The sequence below is a fragment of the Taurulus bubalis genome (assembly GCF_910589615.1).
Source record: "Taurulus bubalis genome assembly, chromosome: 7".
In the NCBI taxonomy this organism is placed as follows: Eukaryota; Metazoa; Chordata; class Actinopteri; order Perciformes; family Cottidae; genus Taurulus; species Taurulus bubalis.
The window spans coordinates 28,178,006-28,205,678 of NC_136595.1; the positions used below are offsets into that span (position 1 = coordinate 28,178,006).

A 27,673-nucleotide genomic window follows, 5' to 3' on the forward strand; every position below is an offset into this window, starting at 1 on the left:
AATCGTTATTTCGCAAGAATAAAGAGGCTATTTATTATTTTTCTTCTAACTTCTGGTTAAAAATAAACACATTAAATAAACGTTATTAGCCATTATTTCACAAGATTAAAGAGGGAATTTATTTGTTATTCTTATAACATCTGGTTTAAAAAAAAGATTAAATAAACGTTATTTCACACAAATAAAGAGGCTATTTATTTATTTTTCTTCTTCTAACTTCTGGTTAAAAAAACACATTAAATAAACGTTACTAACATTATTTCACAAGAATAAAGAGGCTATTTATTTAAGTTTCTTTTAACTTCTGGTTAAAATAAACACATTAAATAAACGTTATTAATCGTTATTTCACAATAATATAAGAGGCAATTTATTTTTTATTCTTGTAACATCTGATTTAAAAATAAAAGATGAAATAAACGTTATTTCACAAGAATAAAGAGGCTATTTATTTATATTTTATTTATTTATTTCTTCTTCTTCGTTTAATATAAGTGTGGCGCTGCGGAGCTCTCCTATTGGACCGCAGCGGCTCGCGTAGCGACCGTTTATGCAAATGAGCTCTGCCCGAATATGGACGCGGAGGAATGAAATATGGTGGAGGAGGCGAACATGGAGGATCCGAGGACCGCGAGAGCTCCGCGGTAGTGTTTTTTTAATTATTTTTTATTTATTTATTTTGTACTTTGAGGAAGAAAAACCCCACGGATGTACTTTCACCTGAACTTCGGCGGGAAAGTTGTATGTATTTTCGTCTCCATTATTTTCGCCGTCGAGTTCGCCGTAATGCTGTGAAGACCGAACTTTGCCGGACCTCTGGTGGAGGAGGAGGGGTGCTTGAAGCAGGAGGGAGAGGGCTCCAGCCCCCCGCTCGCCTCCCGACGCCATGCCGTGGGTCAGCGGCGGGAAGCGGAGGGAGAGCTCCGAGCTGCCGCTGCCCGCGGGCTGGGAGGAAGCCCGGGACTACGACGGCAGGGTGTTCTTCATCGACCACAACACCCGGCAGACGTCGTGGATCGACCCCAGAGATAGGTATGCGCGCGCGGACGCAGGGCCCGGGAGTCACGCGCACACCCTCACTCACACACACACACTCACTCACTCACTCACGCGCGCACGGTGGACCGTGAAGGCACCACCGGAGAATCGGGTGACGTCACCGCCGTGCAGCTGCTGATACTTTCCCCCAAATGTCTTTAAAAGAAAAGAAAAAAGTCCTGACAGGTCTTTGACGTGAAATGTAGACAGCAGCCCTGCCTTTCCGGAGTGCGCGCGCGTGCGTGTCCGCGTTTGTCTCTCTGTGTGTGTGTGTGTGTGTGTGTATGAGAGAGAGAGAGAGAGTGTGTGTGTGTGTGTGTGTGTGTGTGTGTGTGTGTTCACACACTTGTTGCTGCTCAAAAAGTGTTTTTACTGAGAGAGAAACTTGACAAATCTCAGACCTCATCAGCGACTTTATGACTCCAGTGACCTGAAACATTCCTGGTCCTCACGCACGCACGCACACACACACACACACACACACACACACACACACACACACCTGAACAGCAACAGTGATCTATTGTTATCAGCTTTCTTTTCATTTTCACATAAACAAGCTCCTACAGTCTCGTAAAACGAACCCATGAAATGTGTCTTTCACACAAAGAGCTTTCAACTCCAACTCCCAGAAATCTTTGTGGCACAAAACTTAAAAAAATGCTAGGAATGCCAGTCGGGCCGCTGGGAGAGCTGTGGATGTGCTCTCCTCGGGGACTGGGACCAGTCCAGAACCCGTTCAGGGGGATTAAAGCTCTTTAGTTCTTCTTCTGCAGCTTTTAATCCAGATGTGTTGCAGCGCATTCTAAAGCAGCTGGAATGTGATCTAGATCAGGAAAACCTGATTTCCCTGAAGGCCCCCCTTCCTCCTCCCTGCAGTTGATGAACCATTGTTCTGTGGAGCTGATAGCGGTTTCACCAGACCTGCAGGCTGGATCTGGTTCTGGTTCTGCTTCTTTTCTTCCTGCAGGACTAAAGAATGTTCTCACATCAGTCTGGTGCTGCGCGGTGATTTACAGGTTTATCTCGGCCAGAGGAATGTCTCCTGTCACCACCCAATAACTGACTTCACAATAAATCACAGCAGCTTGGAGCTCGAACGCTCTGCTGTAAAACAACAACAACAACAACAAGGTGTTGAATACATGTAGCGCCCTCCATCGTGGAAGCAGCAGAGACGAGGGTTGTCTGTTTAAAAGGACGAGATTAAACAAAGTGACAGCGAGCAGATTCCTCAGATGTCACATGGAGGGAGAGAGGGAGAGGGAGAGAGAGAGAGAGGGAGAGAGAAAGAGAGATTATAGTTGTCAGTTATGATAATGTGTTTGAGTAGGTTTTTAATCTACAGGTGAATAAAACATCAGCGCTGTATTTCACCATGAAACCTCTCAAACAAGTCAATTCGTTTGACTATTGTAAGTTTTCTCATTTTGTTGTTTTTAAATATGTACATGTTCCAGAACATACGTATGAATGTTGGATACATTGAGGTTAAAAATGATTGTTTCCTCTTGACACATAGTTACATGTTTTTACAGCGTTTCTGATATCACACATTCTGAAGACTCTGCAGGTGAAAACATGAACTAGATTTCACCATGCAACTTCACCACTGACACGAAGAGGAGGATTTATTGTGTTAAAAGTTTTGTCATGGGTTTAAATATGCTAATGAGGCTTTATGTAATGGTAACTTTTTGGATAAATCTACAGACGTAAACAGACAAAGTATTACAATAAATGTTTGCTTTCCTCTAGAATGAAAGAAGATGAATTATGAAGGATAAATAAACAACAATTTACATAAAAACATAGTTTTTGTCTGTAGTGTCTCGCCATAAGAAAAATACCGTAAAGATTTTCAGATTCTAGCTTCTTAATGTGAATATTTTCTGTTTCTTTTCTCAAGACTGAATATATTTGAGTTGAGGATGTCAGTTAGTTGTAGTTCTATGTCATGTGATTTCTACAAATTAACAAAAATAGTGGAAAAGAAATTAAAATGTTCTGTTCATCGACTCAATGCTTCTGCAGTAAACTCACCGGCTTCATTATGATGTCACTCAACAGCTTTAATATGATCTATTTTTTCATTATTTATTTATTTATTTTTCAGCATTTAGTTGATCTGAAGATAAGATGCACATCTTTCTGTCTCTTTTCATTTAATCAACTGGAAATGTAATCTGAAGTTACTGATTGTAAAATACGTTTTGACTCTTTGTAGTTTGTTGGAGACGTTTAGGGATCGAACTCTGAAGTGTAAACGTTTGTTTATTCTCAACGCGCCGCTTTATCCTCCTCACCACCAGGGGGCGATCACACGTTCTCATATTCATAGCGCTCGACCACGGCCGGCCGTAATAACATGTAATTTCAGGTAGAGAACAAACTACCTGAGTTAAAACGACGCTGCAAAAACAAAAGGTTTTGTGTGAACGCCTCGTGCAGCGCCGCGCGGTGACGGGTTCGAACCCCCGGTGATCCTGCTGACCTCACCAGAGCGCCGGCGTGATCATTGTCACCAACGCGAGCCGCTGAGCTCCAGACACGGTCGTCCAATGACGATCCTGACGCGGAGCAGCGAGGTCGAGTTTGTCCCGCCCCCTCGCTGCTGGCACGTGATTGGACGTCGGTGAAGTTCCGTGTGTTTTGGTTCGCCGCTCGGTGAGCTCGCTCCTCCCAATGAAGACGATGTCTTGGAGGACCGGCGGATGCCTCGAGCTTTTCTTTTCTTTTTTCCCTGACTGTGGAATGAGAGTTATGTCAGGCATGCCGACACTAACGCCCCGGGGGGGGAAGGAGGGGGGGGGGGCTCTGCTCGCGGCCCAGACGGAGCAGCCGAACGAGGCAGTTCCCACGTGTCGCCTCCTCCTCCGCCGCCTCCTCCTCCTTTATTAGCTCTGTTATGCAACCGCCGCCCGGCGGAGCGAGGCCTTTATGCTCGGTCACAAAGCTCACCAAATTCAATTATTGTGTGAAAAAGAGGCGCTGTGTTCCCGCCCCGAGAGGTGACCACATGCGCTGAACCCCGCTGGTATTTTGCTTCCCCCAGTGTTTCCATTATGATGGCTCTTTTTCTGTCTTTTGTCGTGGGGGGGTTACCAACACGGCTTGATGGTGTGTCACTTGTGCGTCTCGTGTTCTCTGCCACGAGCAGACGGCCTCCACCTCGGCCTCCAGCCTCCTTCGTGGCCAAGCCGCTGTGATTTATGTGCAGATTGTGAAGAACGCTTCCTAAACAGGACATGCCGAGCCCGGTGGACCACCTCCAGCTCCTGGGGCCGCCATTGTTGTGTTTCTGTTACTCTCTCTCACACACACTCTCACACACTCACACACAGAATATTGTGTGTGACGGCGCTGAAGCTTTGTGGTTCAGCTCGTTGTTAGAGAACTTTAACTTTAACGTCACCATTTACAATCCGTACATAAACATTTAGTTTACACACTATCATGTACTTGTATTTTAGTTTCTAATACTTTTTTTTCAGTTTACTTACTTGTTTTTGTCTCCGCTGTGGGACAAATAAAGCATAATCTCATCTATTTTCTTATCCTTAAAGTGTCTGTTAATGCAATAGTACAGTATTTGTTAAACCCATGAATTCTCTCTAACATTACACATATATATTTATGCATCTCTCATATTGTTATGTGTACAGGAGGAGTTGCAGTGTGTATATTGTGGCTTTATAGTTTCTCTCTCACGTCTGTACAGTTGCTATACATCTACAGCCGGTTAGCTTAGCTTAGCACAAAGACTGCAAACGGAGGGAAACTGCTAGCACGACTTTGTCCAAAAAGTGTTGCATCTCGTTTCTTTGATCCGTACAGAAACGTCTCGTTGTGTTTGTTTGTTTTTATAAGAATTTGTTCACATTTGTTGGTTGTAAACAAACGTAAATATAAAAAATTCAGAAGACAACTCATATCTCATATTCATAAACTACTTTATCACCTTTTTAAATAAACCCTGGAGAGAAACAAGTAAAGTATTTAATGTGTTGTATAGAAAGTAAGGTTGAATATCCTGCAAAATATTTTGATTTGGCTGATAAATATTTATTCGCATTGAGATTTATAACACTTCCTGTTTCTAAAACACATAAAAACTAAGAGTTCTTCTTTGTTAAATCCTCCGACGTGTAAATAATGTTTATCAGAGAACCTTTTGTGATCGTCACATGATCACACGCTCAATAATTCAGCAAATTTCCACAAATCTCACCGTTCCTTTTGAAAATTAAGTAGTTGTTCATTCAGTGGGTTCAACCTCTGGAGAGAAAACATCTTGTTTTGTTTTTCTGAAATAAAACTGAACAACAAGAATGAAAACGACAAAGAAGAGCAACACAAACATCAGCAAGAACAACAAACTGTGTTTAATCATGTGGAATGATAATTAAAGTTGAGTGACACTCAAATACGTTTAAGGTAAAGAGAAGATGCTCGTCCCTCCGTAGTGTGATTGAATATTAAAGTTTAACATTAAGGTTTAATGTCAAGGTTTAACACTAAGGTTTAATGTCATGGTTTAACACTAAGGTTTAATGTCAAGGTTTAACACTAAGGTTTAATGTTAAGGTTTAACACTAAGGTTTAATGTCAAGGTTTAACACTAAGGTTTAATGTCAAGGTTTAACACTAAGGTTTAATGTCAAGGTTTAACACTAAGGTTTAATGTCAAGGTTTAACACTAAGGTTTAATGTTAAGGTTTAATGTCAAGGTTTAAAACTAAGGTTTAATGTCAAGGTTTAACACTAAGGTTTAATGTTAAGGTTTAATGTCAAGGTTTAACACTAAGGTTTAATGTCAAGGTTTAACACTAAGGTTTAATGTTAAGGTTTAATGTCAAGGTTTAACACTAAGGTTTAATGTTAAGGTTTAATGTCAAGGTTTAACACTAAGGTTTAATGTTAAGGTTTAATGTCAAGGTTTAACACTAAGGTTTAATGTTAAGGTTTAATGTCAAGGTTTAACACTAAGGTTTAATGTTAAGGTTTAATGTCAAGGTTTAACACTAAGGTTTAATGTTAAGGTTTAATGTCAAGGTTTAACACTAAGGTTTAATGTTAAGGTTTAATGTCAAGGTTTAACACTAAGGTTTAACACTAAGGTTTAACATTACATTAAACCCCCCCCCCCCCCCTCCAGACGCTGCATGTGAAGGCAGACGAGCTGGTCTACTTATAGGAGCCGTTTCAGGAGATTCAACATAACGCACTCAGCTGCTCCACATGAATCACATTCCTCCCAAAGTTGGTTTCTACGTTTCTGTTTTAACACCCGGAGGAATCCAACGACACTTGTTGGCCTTTTCCTTTTTTCCTCTTCTCAGATTCCATCCAGAGTGAACAGCAGGTTTTGGTTCTCGCCCCACAACGGAGTTAAAATGGGAACTCAGTTTTGTGGTCGCCTCGCGCCCGTCTACGTAGTTTAATGTTCGTCGACCAGAGGTCAAGCCTTCGCTTCTTAGTCGCAGACGTCAGCAGCCGGCTCACGATAAAAGACTCCTGGATGCGTTCCATCGTGACGGGGAACCGTTCAACATCCAGCAGGTCGTACGATATCTAAGATGGCGGGAACGGTTACTCCTCCTCTCTCGTGTGTTTCCTACGAATGTCCAGCAACACGCGTCACTTCCTGTTTCTCGTTAGTCTCTTCAAAATAAACTTCAGTCACAGGAAACAACTTATTTATGTTTAATAAAGGGTGGTGAAATACTTCGTGAGTTTTAGGAAAAGATCGTAAATACTTAGTAAGGTTCAAGAAAATATCGTAAATACTTAGTACGGTTTAAGAAAAGATCGTAAATACTTAGTACGGTTTAAGAAAAGATCGTAAATACTTATTTGGGTTAAAATAACTACAGAAGTTCTGTTCCTGAAGTACACAGGTTACGTGACGGATAGCGGCCTCCTGGCTGAAAGATCGCTGTTTGTTGGACCCGCCCTGAGTTTTTATTTTTGTGTATACTTCCTTTCCTTTCATGATTGCGTGGATACAAGACCAGGTCCAGGTCCTGGTCCTGGTCCTGGACATGGACCTGGTCCTAGATCTGGTCCAGGACAAGATCTAGGTCCAGGACCAGGTCCAGATCTAGGTCCAGGACCAGGTCCAGATCTAGGACCAGGACCTGGTCCAGGACCAGATCTAGGACCAGGACCTGGTCCAGGACCAGATCTAGGACCAGGACCTGGTCCAGGTCCAGGACCAGGCTCTGGTTTCACATGCCTCCCGGTGCAGCGGCCCGTCTCCCGGCCCAGATGGAAGCACCCGACTGTATAGCTGGTGTGTGCTGAGCAGCGCTCGGTCACAGCTGAACATGCTCCTCATTCTCACGGCGTCTCGCCTTCTATTTCAGAGATCTGTCTCTTTTCTGCTTCCTCTCTGATTGAAACGGGATCCTGCAGACATTTATTAATAATCTCATTCTGACTGCTGGCAGCGCCGCTGGTAGCCGCAGGAAGAGCGTATTGCATTCATATGATATACTTTACATGTCTGGTCATTCTGCCTCAAGTTGCTTATTGTTGCATCGAGATGAATTCAGACTGGTTTTAAAAACGTAAAAGTTGGAAAAAAATCAATTAATGGGAATAAAATGTAAATATAGGGATTATTTGCTGAGTCTACAAAGACATTCAAATATAGAAACAAACCTTATTTTGGGGTTTTGCAGGATTAAATGACATCTTTATCAAATATTAACGCAATTGCCTTTTTTATAAAGTTCCATAAAAGAGTAAAGACGTGTATTGTTTATATAGAAGTGACGCACACACAAACCAGCAGGGAAACGACTAGGACACATAATCATGAGAATAACAAGCAAAACAAAACGGACAAATAAATATGATTAATCAATTCATTAAAAAAAAGGAAACCTTCCTAAACAAACCTTTTACCACCAAAAGCTTTTAAAATAAATTAATAAATCAACAAATGACGCATCATGAGAACGTTATCATTTACCTTCAGCCAGTACTCATGTTCACTGAGCAGAGCCTGAACACATCACCATTAGGGGTGGGAATCACCAGAGGTCCAACGATACGATATTATCACGATACTGCGATATATATTGAGTATTGCGATTATATATTCCAATTTATTAGCTCTATTTTTTTTTTTAAACTGCAAATTGTCCCCAAAGGAAAACTGTCAACATATTGTATCTAATAAGATAAAGTTTTCAGTCTGTTCATCTCACTTCAATCATTTTTATTGCAGCAAAATGTGACTGTCAAGACAAACTGACCAACATGTCGTAGATGTTGCACCTGATAAACTACTGTTTGTATTAATCTACAGAGTCATTTCATCATTACAGTCCACAGACGCGTCATTCGAGCCGGAGGTCAGATCTCTGACTCGTCAGAGGCTCTCGTCTCCTCTGAGGTCCGTGTTTCAGGATCTGCTCGTGCGGTCGGCGTGTGGACGTTTGTTTACCTCTCAAACACGGAAGCGGCATGTGGAGCGTGCGTGTGTTTGCTCTGCCCTCGTGTCCGACTGCAGGCGCGAGCCTGTCGTTACCTCGCTGCCCTCTGAGCGGACTTCAGCTGAGTTTATGCTGTGTGTGTGTGAAGCCGGCAGGCGGTGGCCGTTTGGTCGAGGACCTTTTTATTAGTCACACGATCACGTGACTGATTTTACCAACGGTTTATCTCTCTGTTTGCGTTGCTTAATGTCTTTGTTTTGATACTTGTTGTTCAGTTTTATTTGTTTTCTGAAAAACAAAACAAGGTGTTTTATCTCCAGAGGTTGAACCCACTGGATGAACTTGTGCAACAACCCTTTTATTTTCAAAATGAACAGTGAGATTTGTGGAAATTTGCTGAATTACTTTATTACTTTATTATCAAGGCGAGCGACAGAAAGCGTCGCGGTGCTTTAAATGTTTAATGTTGTGTTTAGCAGCTCAAAGTTCATCTTGAAAAGAGCACAAACACAACTCGTTGGCTCAATCAATCCTGATTGATTTAAGATCAAAACGACCGATTAGTCGACTAAGAAGAGGTCCCAGTTGATTTAAACTCCGAATTAATTTTTTTTTATACATTTAAAATGTTTGCTTAACTTTCGCCTGACGGTTGACTAGAAACACGAACGTCTCCATTCTACTTCCTGTAGCGGTTTAAGAAACGGACGTTTCTTCTTTGTGTTGCTCCATGACTGATATTTGATCTTTTTAGGACTTTTCTTTCTTGTAAAACTGAAATAGTTTCACCAGTAAAATGATTCACATGAAACCGTCTGACGCGTCGGGTTTCTTCCTAAAGACGAAACGAAGCCGGCAACCACTGAAACATAGTCCTGACCACGGAGATTAGGGGAGTCAGTGATGTATCAGCCTGATGTGGTTAGTTCTGCTCCGTCCACACACACACACACACACACACACACACACACACACACACACACACCGCTTCATCAATCATTACACAATGGTCTTTCTCTGTTGACATTTAGTCCCTGCAGATTCAAACTTTCCCCCAAAAACCCGCCTGCAGGATGGAAAAGCATGTTTGTTTTTTCTTTACACAATCGATAAAACTTTCATGTTTCCAACGGTCCTTGAACTCCTCATGTGTGATCGGCCCTTCTGTCAGAAAACGGAAAGAAGCTTAAAATTGTTTATTTCATCAAAGTATTTTATTCTCCGTGTCTCATTTAAATGTCTCCTCAAATAAACCGTTCACTTTAACCAGATTGTGTAAACACATTAAACTCTGAGCTCCTCAGTGAAACTATGACGTCATGATTAGACCAGCAGTCATGTGACCACAAGAGGAGAAACTCTGACTGAACAGGAAGTGAACACAGAGGAGAGGCTGGAAACATGAGAACAGTTTAATAAGTCATAATACAACTTTTAAAAGTTGTGTGTGTGTGTGTGTGTGTGTGTGTGTGTGTGTGTGTCATCATTCCCTGATTGTTTATCCAATGTTTTGCTTTGTCCTTTTTGAAAAAAGGTTGTTTAAAAAAAAATCTAAAATACTCTTCAGGGTCTTTTTTCTTGCTCCTCCCAGACTGTGTGACACGTTGTGTGTCTGTGTTGTGTGTCCGTTGTGTGTTCCTCCCTTCACTGACTCTCTTGACTTCAGGATCACCAAGCCGCTGACGTTCGCTGACTGCGTTGGAGACGAGCTTCCTCTGGGCTGGGAGGAGGTGTACGACCAGCAAGTGGGCGTTTACTACATCGACCACATCAACAGTGAGTTGCTCCTCAGGCGACAGACGCCGAGTCTCTGTCTGTCGCCTGAGGAGACGCAGCGCCGGTCTGTAGTCTGTCTGTCGTGTCCTACAGTTTCCTCTGGTCCTCTTTTCTTATCAAACTCCTTCACGGGAATATTTTTTACACGCCAAGTCATCTCAGGACTTGGCGTGTAATATATAGTTGTTTATTTAATATCATTCTATTCAATTCATTGTATATATAGTGCATTTTTCTTATACATCTTTTGTATATATAGTGCATATTTCTTAATTTTATTTTATATATAGTGCATTTTTCTTATACATCTTTTGTATATATAGTGCATTTTTCTTAATTTTATTTTATATATAGTGCATTTTTCTTATACATTTTTGTGTGTGTATATGTGTGTGTATATGTGTGTGTGTGTATATATATATATATATATATATATATATATATATATATATATATATATATATAGTGCATTTTTCCTATTTTCTCTTAATATTTAGTGTATTTTTCTTATCATAAGTATATGTTGTATTGCTTTATCTGTATGTATAAAAGCTGCCGTAGCGACATAAGTTGTCGTCGTTGTGACTGAGGGTTCTGTTTCGCGTCCCGCTTGTCAGAGACCACCCAGATCGAGAACCCGCGGACGCAGTGGCGGCAGGAGCAGGAGCGCATGCTGAAGGAGTACCTGGTGGTGGCGCAGGAGGCGCTGCAGGCCAAGAAGGAGATGTACCTGGTGAAGCAGCAGCGCCTGCAGCTGCTGACGCAGGAGATGCTGCTGCTGCAGGAGCTGCACGAGGACCAGCGCTCCATCGCCAGCAGTAAGACCCAGACCACGCAGATGGGGACGCACCCCAGATCACTGTCCTCACTCTGATGGGGACGCACCCCAGATCACTGTCCTCACTCTGATGGGGACGCACCCCAGATCACTGTCCTCACTCTGATGGGGACGCACCCTCTGTCTCTTTGTGTCTGTCTCTCTGTCTCTTTGTCTCTTTGTCTCTTTGTCTCTCTGTCTCTTTGTCTCTCTGTCTCTTTGTGTCTGTCTCTTTGTCTCTCTGTCTCTTTGTCTCTTTGTCTCTTTGTCTCTTTGTCTCTCTGTCTCTTTGTCTCTCTGTCTCTTTGTCTCTCTGTCTCTTTGTGTCTCTGTCTCTTTGTCTCTTTGTCTCTCTGTCTCTTTGTGTCTGTCTCTTTGTCTCTTTGTCTCTCTGTCTCTCTGTCTCTTTGTGTCTTTCTCTCTGTCTCTTTGTCTCTTTGTGTCTTTCTCTCTGTCTCTTTGTCTCTTTGTGTCTTTCTCTCAGTCTCTTTGTCTCTTTGTGTCTTTCTCTCTGTCTCTTTGTGTCTTTCTCTCTGTCTCTTTGTCTCTTTGTGTCTTTCTCTCTGTCTCTTTGTCTCTTTGTGTCTTTCTCTTTGTCTCTTCGTGTCTTTCTCTTTGTGTCTGTCTCTCTGTCTCTCTGTCTCTTTGTCTCTCTGTCTCTTTGTGTCTTTCTCTCTGTCTCTTTGTCTCTTTGTGTCTTTCTCTCTGTCTCTCTGTCTCTCTGTCTCTTTGTCTCTCTGTCTCTTTGTGTCTTTCTCTCTTTGTCTCTCTGTCTCTTTGTGTCTTTCTCTCTTTGTCTCTCTGTCTCTTTGTGTCTGTCTCTTTGTGTCTGTCTCTCTGTCGCTTTGCCTCTCTGCCTCTCTGCCTCTTTATCTCTTTGCCTCTTTGCCTCTTTGTCTCTTTGCCTCCAGCTCACTACAGCGTGAGACTCGCATCATGGATTTTACAACTTCTTGTGTTGCTGCTCAAGAAAGACCATTTGTTTACATAAAGAGCAGAACCGATGAGGTATCGATACAGAACCTGGTGTTCTCCATTAGAACCGGTGGGAACTAGAACCCGACCTCATCATCTGATATGTAGTTGCGTCCCCTCAGGAGCCTGGTGCTGGTTTCAGGTCCTCCCATCATTCCTGGTGCCGCCAGCTGTCACTCACAAAGCTTCATGGGCGGGTCTCGCTCTTCACCTCCTCCGCTCACCCTCCTCTCCCTCCCTCTTCCTCCTCATGTGTTCACAGCGCTCTCCGGCTCGTCCTCCAACTCGAAATACGACCCCGACCAAATCAAAGTGGAGGTGGCCTGCAGGCGAGAGCGGGTGAGTCTTCATGGGAGAACAATGGCCCCGAGGTGGGGGGGCGGGGTGTGGCCCCTACAGGATACGAGGCCTCTGAGGAGGAGGATGACATCATCATCATCCTCCTCCTCATCAGAGGGTCAGGCGAGGTCACCGCTCACGAGGGCGTCTACGGGTTCACACCAAAGAAACTTTATTATTCTGTTATTCTATAGTTTAAAACTTCTGGACTTCACACCAGAGAATGAAAACATAATCGCTGCTCCTCATATCTGTGATGTCAGATCTCCACATGGAGTTCAGTTAGTTTACAGGAAGAAAACTGTCAAAATAAAACGTTGAACATTAAAGGAACGACTTGTGGAGAGATTATTTAACAGTTTTTAAATCATGACACGATGAGCCGATTTCACTTTGAAGACAAAAACAAGTTCAAAGAATGTCGATTTAAAAAAAGTTGATAGTATGATAATCTGCAGCAGAAATATGTTGTACAACTAAATTGTACAATATGACAAATAGTAATATATAATATATTCATAAAAATAACAATAATTTAAAAAAACATGTATTGTGAATAATCTTTCTGTACATTATTTTTCCAAAACTAAACCATAATAATCTGTTTCAGGAGAAAACGCCTCAGGATGAGAATCATAAAGTAAAATAAACCCAAAAATATTATTTAAATAAATAGATAAAAAAAAAAATAATATAGTTTCAGTTATGTTTGTCTTATTTTTATATATATATATATATATATATATATATATATATATATATATATATATATATATAAAAATAAGAAAAACATAACTGAAACTATATTATTTTTTTGATATATATATTTTTACACTAATAATTGTCTAATTGACATTTAATTATATACATTATTTGTTTTTATCATATTATATATTTTTACACTAATAATTGTCTAATTGACATTTAATAATATACATTATTTGTTTTTATCATATTATATATTTTTACATTTTGTCTTGAACTATTGTTTATTGTCACCAACCGAGCCAAATTCCTCGGTTCTGTCTATTTTACACACACACACACACACACACACACACACACACACACACACACACACACACACACACACACACACTAACTAGGCCTGTGTGTTGCAGCTCTCCAGACTGAAGCAGGAGCTGGCTCAGGTGAAGCAGGAGCTGCAGTACAAGGAGATGGGAGTGGAGACGCTGCAGGAGTGAGTGTTCATCCTCTCTTCTCCTCCCTTTCCTTCTTCTCCTCCCTTTCCTTCTTCTCCTCCCTTTCCTCCCGTGACCCCCACCCATCTCCTTTCTCTGGCGCTCCTTCTCTTTCTCCTCCTCGTGTTCAGAGTGTTTAGATCCTTTGTTTCACGCGGCTCATGTATACGGTTTATCTACACATTTAAAATGTCTTAACTTCAGAGACGTGGAGCCTAACGCCCTCTGACCCAAAGAACACGAGAGCTTCTCCTTCAGATTGAGTCGGTATTTAAACTCATGAGCGGCTCCACACTTCATGTGAGAATTCAGAGGCTCCGCCTCCAAAAGAGGAGGAAAGGGCAATTTTTTTTTTATGGAAAAGGGGGGACTCCACCTCAGGAAGAGGAGGCAAGAGAGGAGGGGGGAGAGGAAGCACCAGAGGAGAGGAGGTAGGAGAGGAAGCAGGAAAGAGAGGAGAGAGGAGGAGGCAGGAGAGAGGAAACAAGCAAGCACCAGAGGGGAGGAGGGAGGAAGGCCCGGAGAGGAAGTCCCTCCATGAGGGGAGGGGTCAAATACACAGATCTGCAAAATACCTCAGCACTTCCTGAGAGAGAGAGAGAGAGAGACTCTTATCTCTTAGATAACGTGTGTGTGTGTGTGTGTGTGTGTGTGTGTGTGTGTGTGTTCCAGATCTCAGCTGTTGTCAGCAATACAGCTGATTGTTCTCCGCTCCATGTCTCATCAGATAAAACACACTTGTGACGCAGGAATGCACACACACACACACACACACACACACACACACACTTACTTTAAGTTAGGCGTTCATCTGCTCGTTTATATTTCACCTTATCAACACATTTTATGTCTTAACTGGTGGATTTAAGGAAATGTTTGCTTCTCTACAGCAGTGTATAGTTTTTCTTGCTAAGCATATAAACTCCCAGGCCAATGGGGACAAAGCAGAGCTTGTTTTGGGAGGAAGAGGCAGGTCTGCTGCATGAACAGTACCTGCTGTTGGAGCGAAGGAAGCGGGTCTGTGGTGAGGAAGGGAGGGCTCCAACCAACAAACCTGTTTAAAGGGACAGTACCCACGTTTAGAGCTTCTTCTGCTGCATGGGTACCGTCTCTTTAAACATGTTTGTTTGCAGTAGAAGAAGCTCTGAACATGGGTACTGTCTCTTTAAACATGTTTGTTTGCAGTAGAAGCTCTATACATGGGTACTGTCTCTTTAAACATGTTTGTTTGTAGTAGAAGAAGCTCTAAACATGGGTACTGTCTCTTTAAACATGTTTGTTTGCAGTAGAAGAAGCTCTAAACATGGGTACCGTCTCTTTAAACATGTTTGTTTGCAGTAGAAGAAGCTCTAAACATGGGTACTGTCTCTTTAAACATGTTTGTTTGCAGTAGAAGAAGCTCTAAACATGGGTACCGTCTCTTTAAACATGTTTGTTTGCAGTAGAAGAAGCTCTAAACATGGGTACTGTCTCTTTAAACATGTTTGTTTGTAGTAGAAGAAGCTCTAAACATGGGTACTGTCTCTTTAAACATGTTTGTTTGCAGTAGAAGAAGCTCTAAACATGGGTACTGTCTCTTTAAACATGTTTGTTTGCAGTAGAAGAAGCTCTAAACATGGGTACTGTCTCTTTAAACATGTTTGTTTGCAGTAGAAGAAGCTCTGAACATGGGTACTGTCTCTTTAAACATGTTTGTTTGTAGTAGAAGAAGCCCTAAACATGGGTACCGTCTCTTTAAACATGTTTGTTTGCAGTAGGAGAAGCTCTAAACATGGGTACTGTCTCTTTAAACATGTTTGTTTGCAGTAGGAGAAGCTCTAAACATGGGTACTGTCCCTTTTTAAAATCGGAGCGTTTTAACTTTACGCTTTTAAAGGTCTTGGCGCTGAGATTTCCCGTGCTCGCGGCCGGCCTTTGAAAGCAGCACTTTGAAAGTCAGAAACAATAACTCTGCTCGAGGAGAAGCAACAAAGAGGATCATTGACACCCGGCCGGTCACATGCAGCGTCAGTATTTCATAACTCGCCCCGGGCTAAAACAAACACTCCGGCGTTACCGCCCACACACATGCTTCAGATGTTCATCTGATGATTTTATTATTTGTGACTTATTTTCCACTGAGATGTTTTCCAAGTTTAAGCTCCGCCCCCGAGAGCTGGACAGAAAGAGACTCGAGTCTTGGTTTGAAACTAATTCAGCTTCATAATTTAGAGTAAACATGAACATTGTTTTGGTTTCTTTTCTCCAGAATTGTTCTCGGTGACTCATCGATCATCTCCTTAAACAAACTATTAACACCACGACTTTAAAGTTGAATATCTTCCTCACGATTCTGTGATGTAATTTACATTCATTTCTATATTTTACCATATGGACAATTTATTTATTTAAATACTTTTATTAACTTTTTTTATATGTAATTTGTAAAAAAAAAAACTTTATTCATACAAGCATCTTTTGTTTTATATTAATTTATCATTATTATAAACGTTATGTATTTATAAATAGTGGTTGTAATATTAATAACAACCTTTATTTATATAAAGGTTGTTGTACATTTTTATTAGAATTTGATAAAAACTAATTTCATCATACAATATAAATCAAATGTAAAATTATATTATTACTATTTTAATAACTTACTCTATAGTTTCTTTATTCCGTTTCATAATAAGCTTTCATCTTCCTTTTTTATTTGTAAGAATTTAATTAATTAGAATAGTATTTATTTATGTTTATTGTCTGATTGGAAGTTAAAGAAAACATTTGTTGCTTTATATTAAGTATTTAACTCAATAATATTAATCCATGGACCCAGTTTATTAATTATTATTAGTTTCAGGCTCAGACGTCACATTAATGTGTAGCTAAGAATCTGTTTCAGTCAAATAAACGAATAGATGGAAGACTTCAGCTTTTATTCAACATGAATGAGACGCTGAAGTTTGTCAGATAGTTGTCGGTCATTATATTATATTATATTATATTATATCAGGGTAATAAAGCAGAGTTCTTACGGTCATGGAAAACCTGGAAGAGTCATGGAGTTTGAAAATGGTTGTTTCCAGGCCTGGAAAAGTCCTTGAGGAAAAAGAAAAATAAAATCCCAAAAGTTTAGTAAAAGTCATGTAAATGTGTTATATTCATGTGTTCATGTAACTGTGTTATATTCATGTGTTCATGACGTTCATTTACGCTGAGTTTGAAATAGTGAATATGCTTTTAAAAGAAAGACTCAAAATATAAGCAGGCATACATACAGGCATCTATATAAATGTTTATTCTTTTAATCAAACTATTGTCTCATTCATTTGAGTCATTTAAGGTTTACTGTATGCTTTGTGTTCTCATTGTTAGTTTAAATACTACATTTACTCACTTTGTACTGCTTACACCCAGACGTCACTAAATGTTTGTCATGGGAATTGGTTAAAGGTCAAAAGTCCTGAAACCCACTGGTCACAGTGTGTTGACCCCTTAAGGTTCATGGTCGTCTCTCGTCTAACGCCGTGTTTTATTTCCTGCGTTTGCGTCTCAGGATCGACCGGAAGATGTCGAGCACTCAGACCAACTACAAGCTGGACGAGGCGCAGGCCATCTTCAGCGAGCTGCGCAGCATCAAGAAGACCATCAGCGCGGGCGAGAAGGAGAGGCAGGACCTCATCCAGGTACCGGCCGGGTTCTGCGCCCACACGGGGTTCTGCGCCCACACGGGGTTACACTTTTAATGGGGAATTCATCTTTAGAAAATGATTTTTAACATTTTTAAATTGCTTTTTTATTTATTATTGTGTGTCCCCCGCTCTACATGATCCCATCTTTCTTCTTCTCTCCTCCTAAACGTGGTGCAACCGGCTCTCGTTCCCTCAGAGTCTGGCCAAGCTGACGGTGAACTTCCAGAGCGACTCGGCCGGCGAGGCGGCAAACAGCGCCGGGGACTCGTGTTCCCTGCTGCTGTACTGCGACACCGGCTGTCAGACCGACATCATGGGAGAGGTGAGGAGGAGGAGGAGGAGGAGGAAGATCTCCTGTTGGGTCAGATCTGAACAAACATCTGATTCTTAGGTTCAGCGTGACTCAAAGCTCTCCCAGTAAAAGTCTGGTTATTTTAAAGGCGCTACTTCTGCAGAGTCGTGATATTTGTCGCAGCGGCTCGAAGCTCATTTGGCTTTTTTGACGTTGCCGGCGTCCCAAAAAACGGTAAACAAATGAGACTGAACGTCGACGCCCACAAATAAGTCACCGGAGGGAGAAATCTGTAATAGACGCTCATGAGGAACAAAACGTAAACCACAGCTACAGTTTCACCTCTAAACTTATTTAACTTTTTACAAAAGAAACCAAAACAAACAATGAGGATGATGAGGATGATGAGGATGAATTGACCAATCAGCTGCTTGAGTTTAAACACTATCTCTGATGTGAACTTAAAGCTCTTTTGACTCGTTTCTGTTCTCAGGATTCGACTCATTTAGTGGACAAAGTCAAAGTCAACTGGCAGTACGAGGAGGCCAAGAAGAAGTAAGTGTCTGTTTGTTGTCGTAGTGGCATGGTGTGTGTGTGTGTGTGTGTGTGTGTGTGTGTGTGTGTGTGTGTGTGTGTGTGTGTGTGTGTGTGTGTGTGTGTGTGTGTGTGTGTGTGTGTGTGTGTGTGTGTGTTCTGAGTATTTGCTCCTGGTGGCCGCTCGCTGGGCGATGTCTGGCCAGTGGAATGAGCTGGGTGGTCACATTCTTCCCTCGCCGCGCTGCTGCTGACTGTGTGCTGCCTTTGTGTGTGCAGCCAGAGAGGGAGAGCATGAACACCCTGCTGCCCCACAAGGTGGCGCGCACACACACACACACACACACACACACAGGTTAAATATATCTCGGCTAAATTATAGACGTTGGCAAGAAAAATCGACAGATAACCTCAAAAATTCATAAGCAAAACTAACGGCGGACCGGTGACAGATCCTGACGGCTCCAGCTGTAAGGGGCAGTATTGTGATGATGATGAGGATGATGAGGATGATGATGAAGGCAGCAGGACGCTGGCGTTTTGTACTCTCCCGAGACTCGTGTTGCTGTGCGGTGACCGAGCGACAGCAACGCCAACCATGACGTCAGGAGAGAGACCTGTGGAAAGCTGCATGCTCTCGTTTTGTAGTTTTTTGTATTGGCGCACTTTTTATTCATTCTATAGTTTCTTCACTTTCTTATAAAGCACTTTGAACCCCCTGTGTGAAGATGCCACACTGATGAAGCTCTCAACACGGTGTGTGTGTGTGTGTGTGTGTGTGTGTGTGTACCTCCCACCTCAGGGTGCAGAGCATCCAGCACCAGCTGGCGCAGCTGGACAGCGAGAGCTGGTCGGGCCGGGCCGAGGCGGACCGGGACCGGGACTTCATGCAGCTCCTGCGGGAGAAGGAGGCGCTGCTGCAGGAGCTGGTCCTGGTCAGCCAGCAGCAGCACTCTGCAGAGACGCTGCTGCAGCTGGAGGAGGAGCGCTGCCGGCTGGAGGAGGAGGTGCAGAGGGCCCACAGCTCCCAGAGCCAGGGGGCCAGTCAGAGGTGAGGAGCCTGTGGAGTTAATACACACATGGATTTTATTTGCAAAACTCTAAATAGTGAATTTCTTTTCCCGCCTTGTGACAGAATCCTGCAGCAGGAGAAGAGGAACACTCTGCTGAGGCAGCTGGAGGAGGCGACGCGCATCACCACCTACCTCCACTCACAGCTGAAGAGGTGCTTCATGTTGTGCAGCCGTTTGTCTTTAGAGTATCCAGTAGATCATGTGATCAGTAGAACATGGATGTTCCTCTAGTCTCTGATCATGTGACTTTGTAAACAACCAATCAGTGTTCAGACCAACAGGAGGAGAGCTAGTATCGTTAGCAGCACCGCTAACGGAGAACCAACAGGAGGAGAGCTAGTATCGTTAGCAGCACCGCTAACGGAGAACCAACAGTAGGAGAGCTAGTATCGTTAGCAGCACCGCTAACAGAGAACCAACAGGAGGAGAGCTAGTATCGTTAGCAGCACCGCTAACGGAGAACCAACAGGAGGAGAGCTAGTATCGTTAGCAGCACCGCTAACGGAGAACCAACAGTAGGAGAGCTAGTATCGTTAGCAGCACCGCTAATGGAGAACCAACAGGAGGAGAGCTAGTAACGTTAGCAGCACCGCTAATGGAGAACCAACAGGAGGAGAGCTAGTATTGTTAGCAGCACCGCTAATGGAGAACCAGAGTGTTGGTGACGAACTAGAATAAATTCAGATGTTTTCACATGAATATAAAATAGATATTAGAGATGAATTATTATGTTTAACTTCCTCACAGCTCTGAGCTCATTGTTAGACGTCATTAGTGTGAGATGTGATGTGTTTTTTTTTTATCAATCTTGTATTTCTCAAATGTTGTGTTTTTATGCAAAAACACTAATTACTTAAACAAAGTAAAAAGAAAACATTTAGAATTTGTGATGATTCAGACTTCAGAGCGCTTAAAATTATTATGACAATAATTAAAAGTCCATAATCTAAACATTCTCCATTCCTCCTCCTCTTCCTCCCCCGTCTCCTCCTCCTCCTCCTCTTCCTCCCCCGTCTCCTCCTCCTCTTCCTCCCCCTCCTCCTCCTCTTCCTCCTCCTCCTCCTCCTCCTCCTCCAGCCTGTCGGCCAGCTCCCTGACGGTGTCGTCCAGCAGCAGTCGCGGGTCTCTGGCCTCCAGCCGCGGCTCGCTAGCGTCCAGCCGCGGCTCGCTCAGCTCCATCAGCTTCAGCGACATCTACGGCCTGCCGCAGTACGAGCGGCCGGACGGCGCCGGCGACCCGCCGGACCCGCACCTGCGCTACCTGCTGCAGCCGGAGGCGGCGCACGGCCCCGACCCGCCGAGCAAGAGCAAGCGCTCCTCCCACGACGCCCCGCAGTCGCTGGCCTCGCTCTCCTCGCGCTCCTCGCTGTCCTCGCTGTCGCCGCCCAGCTCCCCCATGGACACGCCCCACCACCCCGCCCCGCAGGACTGCCCGCTCACCCAGATGACGGAGGAGTACATGGAGCAGGCGGGCCGCGGCCTGCTGGAGGGGCTGCGGGCGCAGACGCAGGCGGACGCCGTCGGCTCCGCCCACCAGCCGGACGGCAAGAGCCACAGAGACGCCGCCGCGACTCCGGGCGCCTTCACCTCCACAGGCGAGTGACGGAGATGAGATATTCCTTCATTAGTCCCGCAGTGGGGAAATTGCAGAATTTAAAAAGTATTTAAAAGTATTTATATTGCACCAGATGAACGTAATTTAAGTGTTGGTGGTCTACTGAGAGCTCAGCTTGTTGTGCAGCCTGACAGCAGCGGGAAGGAAGGAAGGACTTCGGTAGCTCTCCTCCCTCAGACACCGGGGTGAACCAGCCGGTGTCTGAAGCAGCTGTGCAGCGCTGCAGAGTCCTGCTTGGGGTGGGAGGCGTGGCCTCAGGGAGGTGAGGTGAGGACCGGGTGACTGACTGACTTCCTCCCCCTTTAGGAGTCACTCTGCGGGGGAACAGCGCCAACCGGAGCGGCCGGAGAGCCCGGAGAGTCTCTGCCGGTGTGTCCGAGGACGCTCTGGCCACAGACAGCGGCGTGTTCGAGGCCTGGGGCAGAAGGTGGGTCCCCGGCTCTGTTTGGAGCGACTCCGCCCCCTAGTGGCAGAGGAGCAGACCTGCAGCGCCCAGAATATAATGTTTGAATCCTCTTGACATGTGATTTAAAGATCCTGAAGTCTGAATTACCTGAGGTAGAAATATCACATTTACACAGAAATAGTTAAAATGTAAACTAAAGACCTGTCAGGTTCACTAATAATGCTGGACTATATATTAACTATTATCAGATTAAAGGCCTTTAAACACAGAGCGCTTGACGAATAACAAATACTCTCCTGATTATCTGAGGGCTTTTATTGTGAAAAGTAAGAACAAATCTATTGACTTAAGGCCCTTTTATGCCACTTACGAATATTCTGACAAAAATATTAATATTATTATTCAAATATAAAAGATATGTAATTCAAATATCCTAAATGAATAAAAACAAATGGAATAAAACCACAAAACCAAAACAATGAATAAAAGAGTCGGGGGCTCTGTTTGGGGCCAAGTTGTATTTATAAAGATGATTTGATTGCCAATTTAAAAAGCTCATAATAAACTGATTATTAGCTGAAAGTCACATATAAATAACAACAACAAGCAGAACAAAGTGACACGTTTGACACTTTCCAGCTGCAGTTTGTTTCAAGTCGCTTGAGTCGACCAGAGAGGATCTAACGCTTGTCTCCTCCTCCTCCTCTTCCTCCTCCTCCTCCTCTTCCTCCTCCTCTTCCTCCTCCTCCTCTTCTTCCTCCTCCTCCTCAGGCCTGATGAGTCAGACGAGGTGTCGTACATGAAGGACCTGAGCTCTGTGAGCGATCCCGCCCAGATCCAGCTGGGTCTGCTGTGAGTGCCGTCTCCGTGCGTTGACGCTCGTCCTCTTCGTCCTCTTCGTCCTCTTCGTCCTCCGGCTCTAACTGTGCGTCCGTCTCTGCAGGTGGGAGTCCGGCTCGCTGTCGCTGCGGCTGCACCTGCTGCAGCTCAAGAACCTGAACCGGTCCACCGTGAGGGACGGCTGGAAAGTGTGAGTACTTCATCTCTGAAGGGGGAACATCAAGAGATGGTATGGTTAGCTTAGCTTAGCACAAGGTACTGGGACCCAAGGGGACGTTTATACTCCTGAAGCCCATCACAAATAGTTATCTTTTAATAAAAACTATTTACATGTTGAGGGATTTAACAAAAGAAGAACAATTAGTTTTTACAAGCTTTAGGAACAGGAAGTGTTAAAAATCTCCAGTAAAATGTGAGTAAATATGTAGCAGCCAAATTAAATAGTTTATGAATGAGATATCCTCCTCACCACCAGGGGGCGAACAAACCAGAAGAACTGAGAGGAATGAAGAAGACGAGGAGAGTAACTCAGACTGAAGGAGTAACCACTAAACTCCATGAACCAACCTCCACTAAAGAGAGGATTATAATTATAAAATCTCATAAACTACTTTATCACCTTTTAAATAAACTTGTAGAGAAACAAGTCAAGTATTAAATGTTGTAAAGAAACTAAGGTTGAATATTCTGTAAAATATTTGATTTGGCTGATAAATATTTACTCACAGAGATTTATAACCCGTCCTGTTTCTAAAGACGCTAGCCTAGCCGCTAGCCTAGCTGCTAGCCGCTAACCCCGCCGTGCCCCCGCCCCCCCAGGTACGTGAAGGTGCACTTGGTCCCGCTGGACGCCGGCCGGGCCTGTGCGTTCTACTGCTGCACGGCGCTGGAGCCGCAGTCCCAGATGAGCTTCAACGAGGGCTTCCGCATCCCGGTGGCGGCCGGCGGGCTGGCGGCCTGCAGCCTGCAGCTGTCCGTCTGCGCGCTGGGCCCCCAGGAGCCTCAGGAGGAGCTGCTGGTGGGTGGCCCCGCTCTATCAGCGTGCTGCGACGTGTTGACGGTTCCTAAAGGGTTCGCGGTGTCTCTGCAGGGCACGGCCCGGGTGGGGCTGGCGGACTGCGAGGGCGGCGTGGAGATGGCGTACCACTGGCTGAGGGTGCAGACGCTCAGCGGCACGCCGGAGACGGCCAGACCGGAACAGAAGGGCCACCGCAGAGACGGCCTGGAGGACGAGCAGAGGGCCCGGGCCATGGTGTGTGTGTGTGTGTGTATGTGTGTGTGTGTGTGTGTGTGTATATATATATATATATATATATATATATATATATATAATCATTTTATTTTCTTCAACATACTATGACTTTTTCAAAATGCTCTAATATGACACTTTTTATGACTTTTTTTCTTTTTACATACTATAATATTACTGTTTTGTTACTATATAATTTTTTTTTTTTAACGTACTATATTACGACTTTTTTCAACATATTGTAATATGACTATGACTTGATATTACTTTTGTATGACTTCTTTCAACATACTATAATATGAATATTTTTATGACTTTTTCAACATACGATGACTATATTACTTTTTAAAAATTAAATTACATTTTTTCAGCATACTAGAAAATAACTTTTTTCAACGTACTATAACTTTTTAATGACTTTTTTCAATATATTGTAATATTACTATTTCAACATATAATATAATATAATATTACTTTTTTACTACTTTTTCAACAAACTATAATACTTATTTCGACATGCTTGACTTTTTTCCAACATGCGTTTCTATGACGTTTCTCAACAGACAAAAGTCTGAGTCTTCAAACGCAGCGTCCTCTTGGCCCGATGCCAAAAGAAACCTCATGTTCAAAGTCATGATAATGAAGACAATACAGCATAAATACCTGGGTAGTACCTGCTGTCGCTCAAACATGTCAACTGTACTTTAAGAATTGCCTTCAGTCAAAATGTTTCCCCACACACACACACACACACACACACACACACACACACACACACTCACCAGAGGTATTGGTCATTAAACTGTCGCCTCGCTGGAGGAGCCGCTGACAGGAATGCGTCTCGCGTGCCAAGCAGACCAGGAGCCGCAGCGCCGCAGGGCGAGGAATGTTGGACGCCGATTGACTTTGTTTTCCTTTTGCCGTCGCAGGAGACTCTGCTGTCCCGCTCCTCCTCCTCCTCTTCCTCCCAGCCCGAGCGGCGGGGGGCCGAGCCGCAGAAGAAGAAGGACGAGGCGTCCGAGAGGTGAACTTCTCGCTGCGCGTTGCTTTCCTCCGCCGTGCGAGTACAAGCTGACGCGCTCGCTGTGCTTTTGCAGGAGCCGGCAGGCGGAGTCGGTGGACAGCGGCTGCAGCAACAGCGCGGCGTTCGCGGGTCCCTTCCCGGAGGGCCCCGGCGCCGCCACCGGAGGGCGCTGCGAGCAGACGGGCAGCAAGCCGTCTGCGGTCAAGGTAAACGTCTGCGCTCGCCTTCTACCGTTCAGCGTCCGTGAGCAAGCCCCTGGGAGTCGAGCAAAGCAGAGCATCCTTCTAGACTGTTCGTACCTGTGAGGTCACACAGCTGCTGAACATGTCAGTACCCAGCCTGCCTGAAGCAGACTCTGTTTTGCCATAAAAGAAGCCATTTTTCCATTTTTGAACCGAAGAACACAGTTTTTTGACTTTATATCCTTCCTAACATACCAATGCTTTGTTGGATCTTGTTTTTTTTTTTTTCGTGATTCAGATTCTTCAGGTCCTAATCTTTCCAAAAAGGTGTCTTATGAGTATGCAGGCTGATGTTTAGGCCCTGATCCATACAGTTTGGGGACCGCTCCAGGAGGCATTTTTGGGGAATCTTGCTTATATCATGCTGGATGTTCATAGTTATGATCAAAACATGTTGTTGTTTTTTATATATACATTTCTTTCGCTGAAAGAAATCGTATAACATAACACAAGTATTATTTTTGGGGGTTCCTACGACTCCTGGAACACGGGGGAAGGCGCCGCAGACCCATTGGGGCTGTCGAGCTTAACGCTGAGCGGTCTGTGCAGGTGGAGAAGGCCACCATGACGGAGGGCCCGTTCCCGGAGCCGAGGGCCCGGCCCAAAGAGAGGGGCGGCCGCTGGGGCCACGCCTCCCCGTTCATGCGCGGCAGCACCATCGTGCGCTCGCAGACCTTCTCTCCTGGAGCGCGCAGTCAGTACGTCTGCAGGGTGAGTGTGTTGTGTTGTTGTGTTGTGTTGTGTTGACGGATGTGGGGAGTTCCTGCTCTACATAAAACGGGACTGTTCCTCTCAGTTGTATCGCAGCGACAGCGACAGCTCGACGCTGCCAAAGAAGTCTCCCTTCGTCAGAAACACGTTGGAAAGAAGAACGTTGAGATATAAACAGGTGAGCTCGTTACTCACCTCACGCTTCACCTGCAGGAGTTTAATAAGAGGACCTAGTTTCTGAGCTGTGTGTGTGTGTGTGTGTGTGTGTGTGTGTGTGTGTGTGTGTGTGTGTGTGTGTGAGCAGCAGTCGTGCCGCTCCTCCCTGGCAGAGCAGCCCACGAGGACGTCCCTGGACCTGGAGCTGGACCTCCAGGCCTGCAGGACGCGTCAGAGGCAGCTGACGGAGGAGCTGAGCGCCCTGAGGGAGCTGAAGCTGAGGCTGGAGGACCCCCAAGCCGGGGCCCACGAGGCCCCCCACTGGGCCCTGAGGGACGAGCGCTTCCGCTGCCTGTTCAGAGAGGCCCAGAGACAGGTGAGGCCCCGGGGGCCGAGGCACGGGGGGCGAGGTGAGACCCGGGAGGCGGGCCGAGCCGCCGGCGCTGGCTGACCTACTTCTTGTTTTGTGTGCTTCAGGCCAACCAGAGCCAGCAGGAGCAGCGGCAGGAGGAGGCGGCCGAGCGGAGGCTGAGGAAGGCTTCCAAAGAGGTTCTGCAGATGAGGGGCCAGAGCCACAAGGAGCCCCTCCCCGTGCAGACGTTCAGGTCTGCTCAACCGGCTCCTCCGGTCTTCGGTCTTTAGTCGTTGGCACCTTTAGTGTCTTGTGGAACGAGGTTTGCTCGTAGAGAGAAAGGAGAGTTTATATTTTTCATTGGATCTTTGGATTCTACCAAGAAATAACTGAGAAACAGGACAAAGAAGTCAAACCTGCGTCTTTAAATCCACTTCTATACATTAACTGTATTGATGATTTTATTTTGAAAGTAATCATTTGTTTTCCTGTTGTCTGCAGAGAGAAGATGGCGTTTTTCACGAGGCCGCGGTTCAACATCCCTCCTCTGCCGGCCGACGACGTCTGAGAGCCACGGACTAACATGAAGGATTGGTCCGATTTTTATAATTTTTAATTTTTCTGAGCTCATGAAGTACAGCGTTTTTTTTCTACCGAGGACTTGGGAGGGGGGGGTGTGACCCTTACACACACACACACACACACACACACACACACACACACACACACACACACACACAGATGATGGTGAAGATTAGAAGGTTTCACATTTTTCAGAAGTATTTGTGCGGTTTTTCTTACAAACACGGAACTCACTCGACACAAATCATCAACGGCAGCACGGCTGTTCATTTCCTTTTTGGGGTGAGAGGGTGAATATGAGAGGGTGAATATGAGAGGGTGAATATGAGAGGGTGAATATGGGGGTGAGGAAGCACACCTCTTTCCTCCCGTATGAGTGACTTCTGTTTGCTTACAAAAGGCTGGAAGACGGGAACAAACGTGTCTTTGGACAGATTCACTGTACTGTAACTTATTTTATAGTACTTTTCCTTGAAGGAAATAAATACAAATAAAAAAACGCTTCCTGCTTTTTTTAAGTGTAGCTTTGAACAAATAGCACTTCAATGTTTTTACATGCAGTTAAATGGAACGATTGTTTTCTGTTACCTAATTCTTAAGAGTTATTTACATAAAATGTCACTTTGTAATCCACTTTTATTACAGATGCCATTGTCCTTTTTTGTTATGTTATTAAAATTGTACTTTTTCAATATATGGATGAATATATGAGACACTGTATTCAAGAGTATTATTATTTTTTATTTGAATGCTGTCTGTATGAACACTGCCGTGTTTAATTGTGAAGATAAACAGACCATTAAACACGTCTTGCTGCTCCGCTTTTTAAACGTCCTGTTTAAATGTGTCACGCGTCACGTGACCTCACGACCACACGCGGCCGCCGGTGACCCAGATGGGCTCGAGCGCTCCAGAAGCTCCACCGCACGGCTTCCTGTGCCGAAGATTATTCATCTGATGCTTTAATGCTCTGAGGAAACACTAATCTCTAAATTGCCCGGACTAGAGGGAAAAAAATGATTCATGCAGACGCATTGTTCACACGTCATAACCTCATTTATATAACTTTACTCGTTCTTTCCTACATATATTCTGAGGGTTTGTTCACAACGCATTCATAACCTCATTTACCGTAAAAGTCGGGTTAAAAGCCGCTCCTACCTCCGGTCAGTGTCCCCGCTGTAGCTAGCTAGGAGCAGCGCTAACTAGTGCTGCTCCTAGCTAGCCAGCAGCGCTGCTGCTGCTAGCTAGCGCTACTGCTGCTGCTACTGCCCGCGTCCCCTCTGCCCAAGTCGGGTGTCGAGCCTGGTCCCGCCACCTTTGGTGGTTTT

General features: G+C 44.3%; 1 protein-coding gene across 1 annotated transcript; it reads left to right on the forward strand.

The window, feature by feature from the left end:
• The first annotated feature begins 612 nt into the window (after positions 1–612).
• Positions 613–27,161, forward strand: wwc3 (WWC family member 3). Its single transcript, XM_079220700.1, has 23 exons — positions 613–1,032; positions 10,150–10,259; positions 10,877–11,077; positions 12,314–12,390; positions 13,512–13,591; positions 17,131–17,260; positions 17,463–17,588; positions 18,052–18,113; positions 18,895–19,143; positions 19,228–19,317; positions 20,243–20,760; positions 21,087–21,207; positions 21,958–22,038; positions 22,130–22,216; positions 22,846–23,044; positions 23,117–23,278; positions 24,205–24,299; positions 24,373–24,505; positions 25,091–25,252; positions 25,338–25,430; positions 25,557–25,784; positions 25,886–26,013; positions 26,262–27,161. Exons 1-23 carry the CDS (start codon positions 887–889, stop codon positions 26,326–26,328), a joined length of 3,345 nt encoding a protein of 1,114 aa, XP_079076826.1. The 5' UTR covers positions 613–886; the 3' UTR covers positions 26,329–27,161.
• Positions 27,162–27,673: the final 512 nt, after the last annotated feature.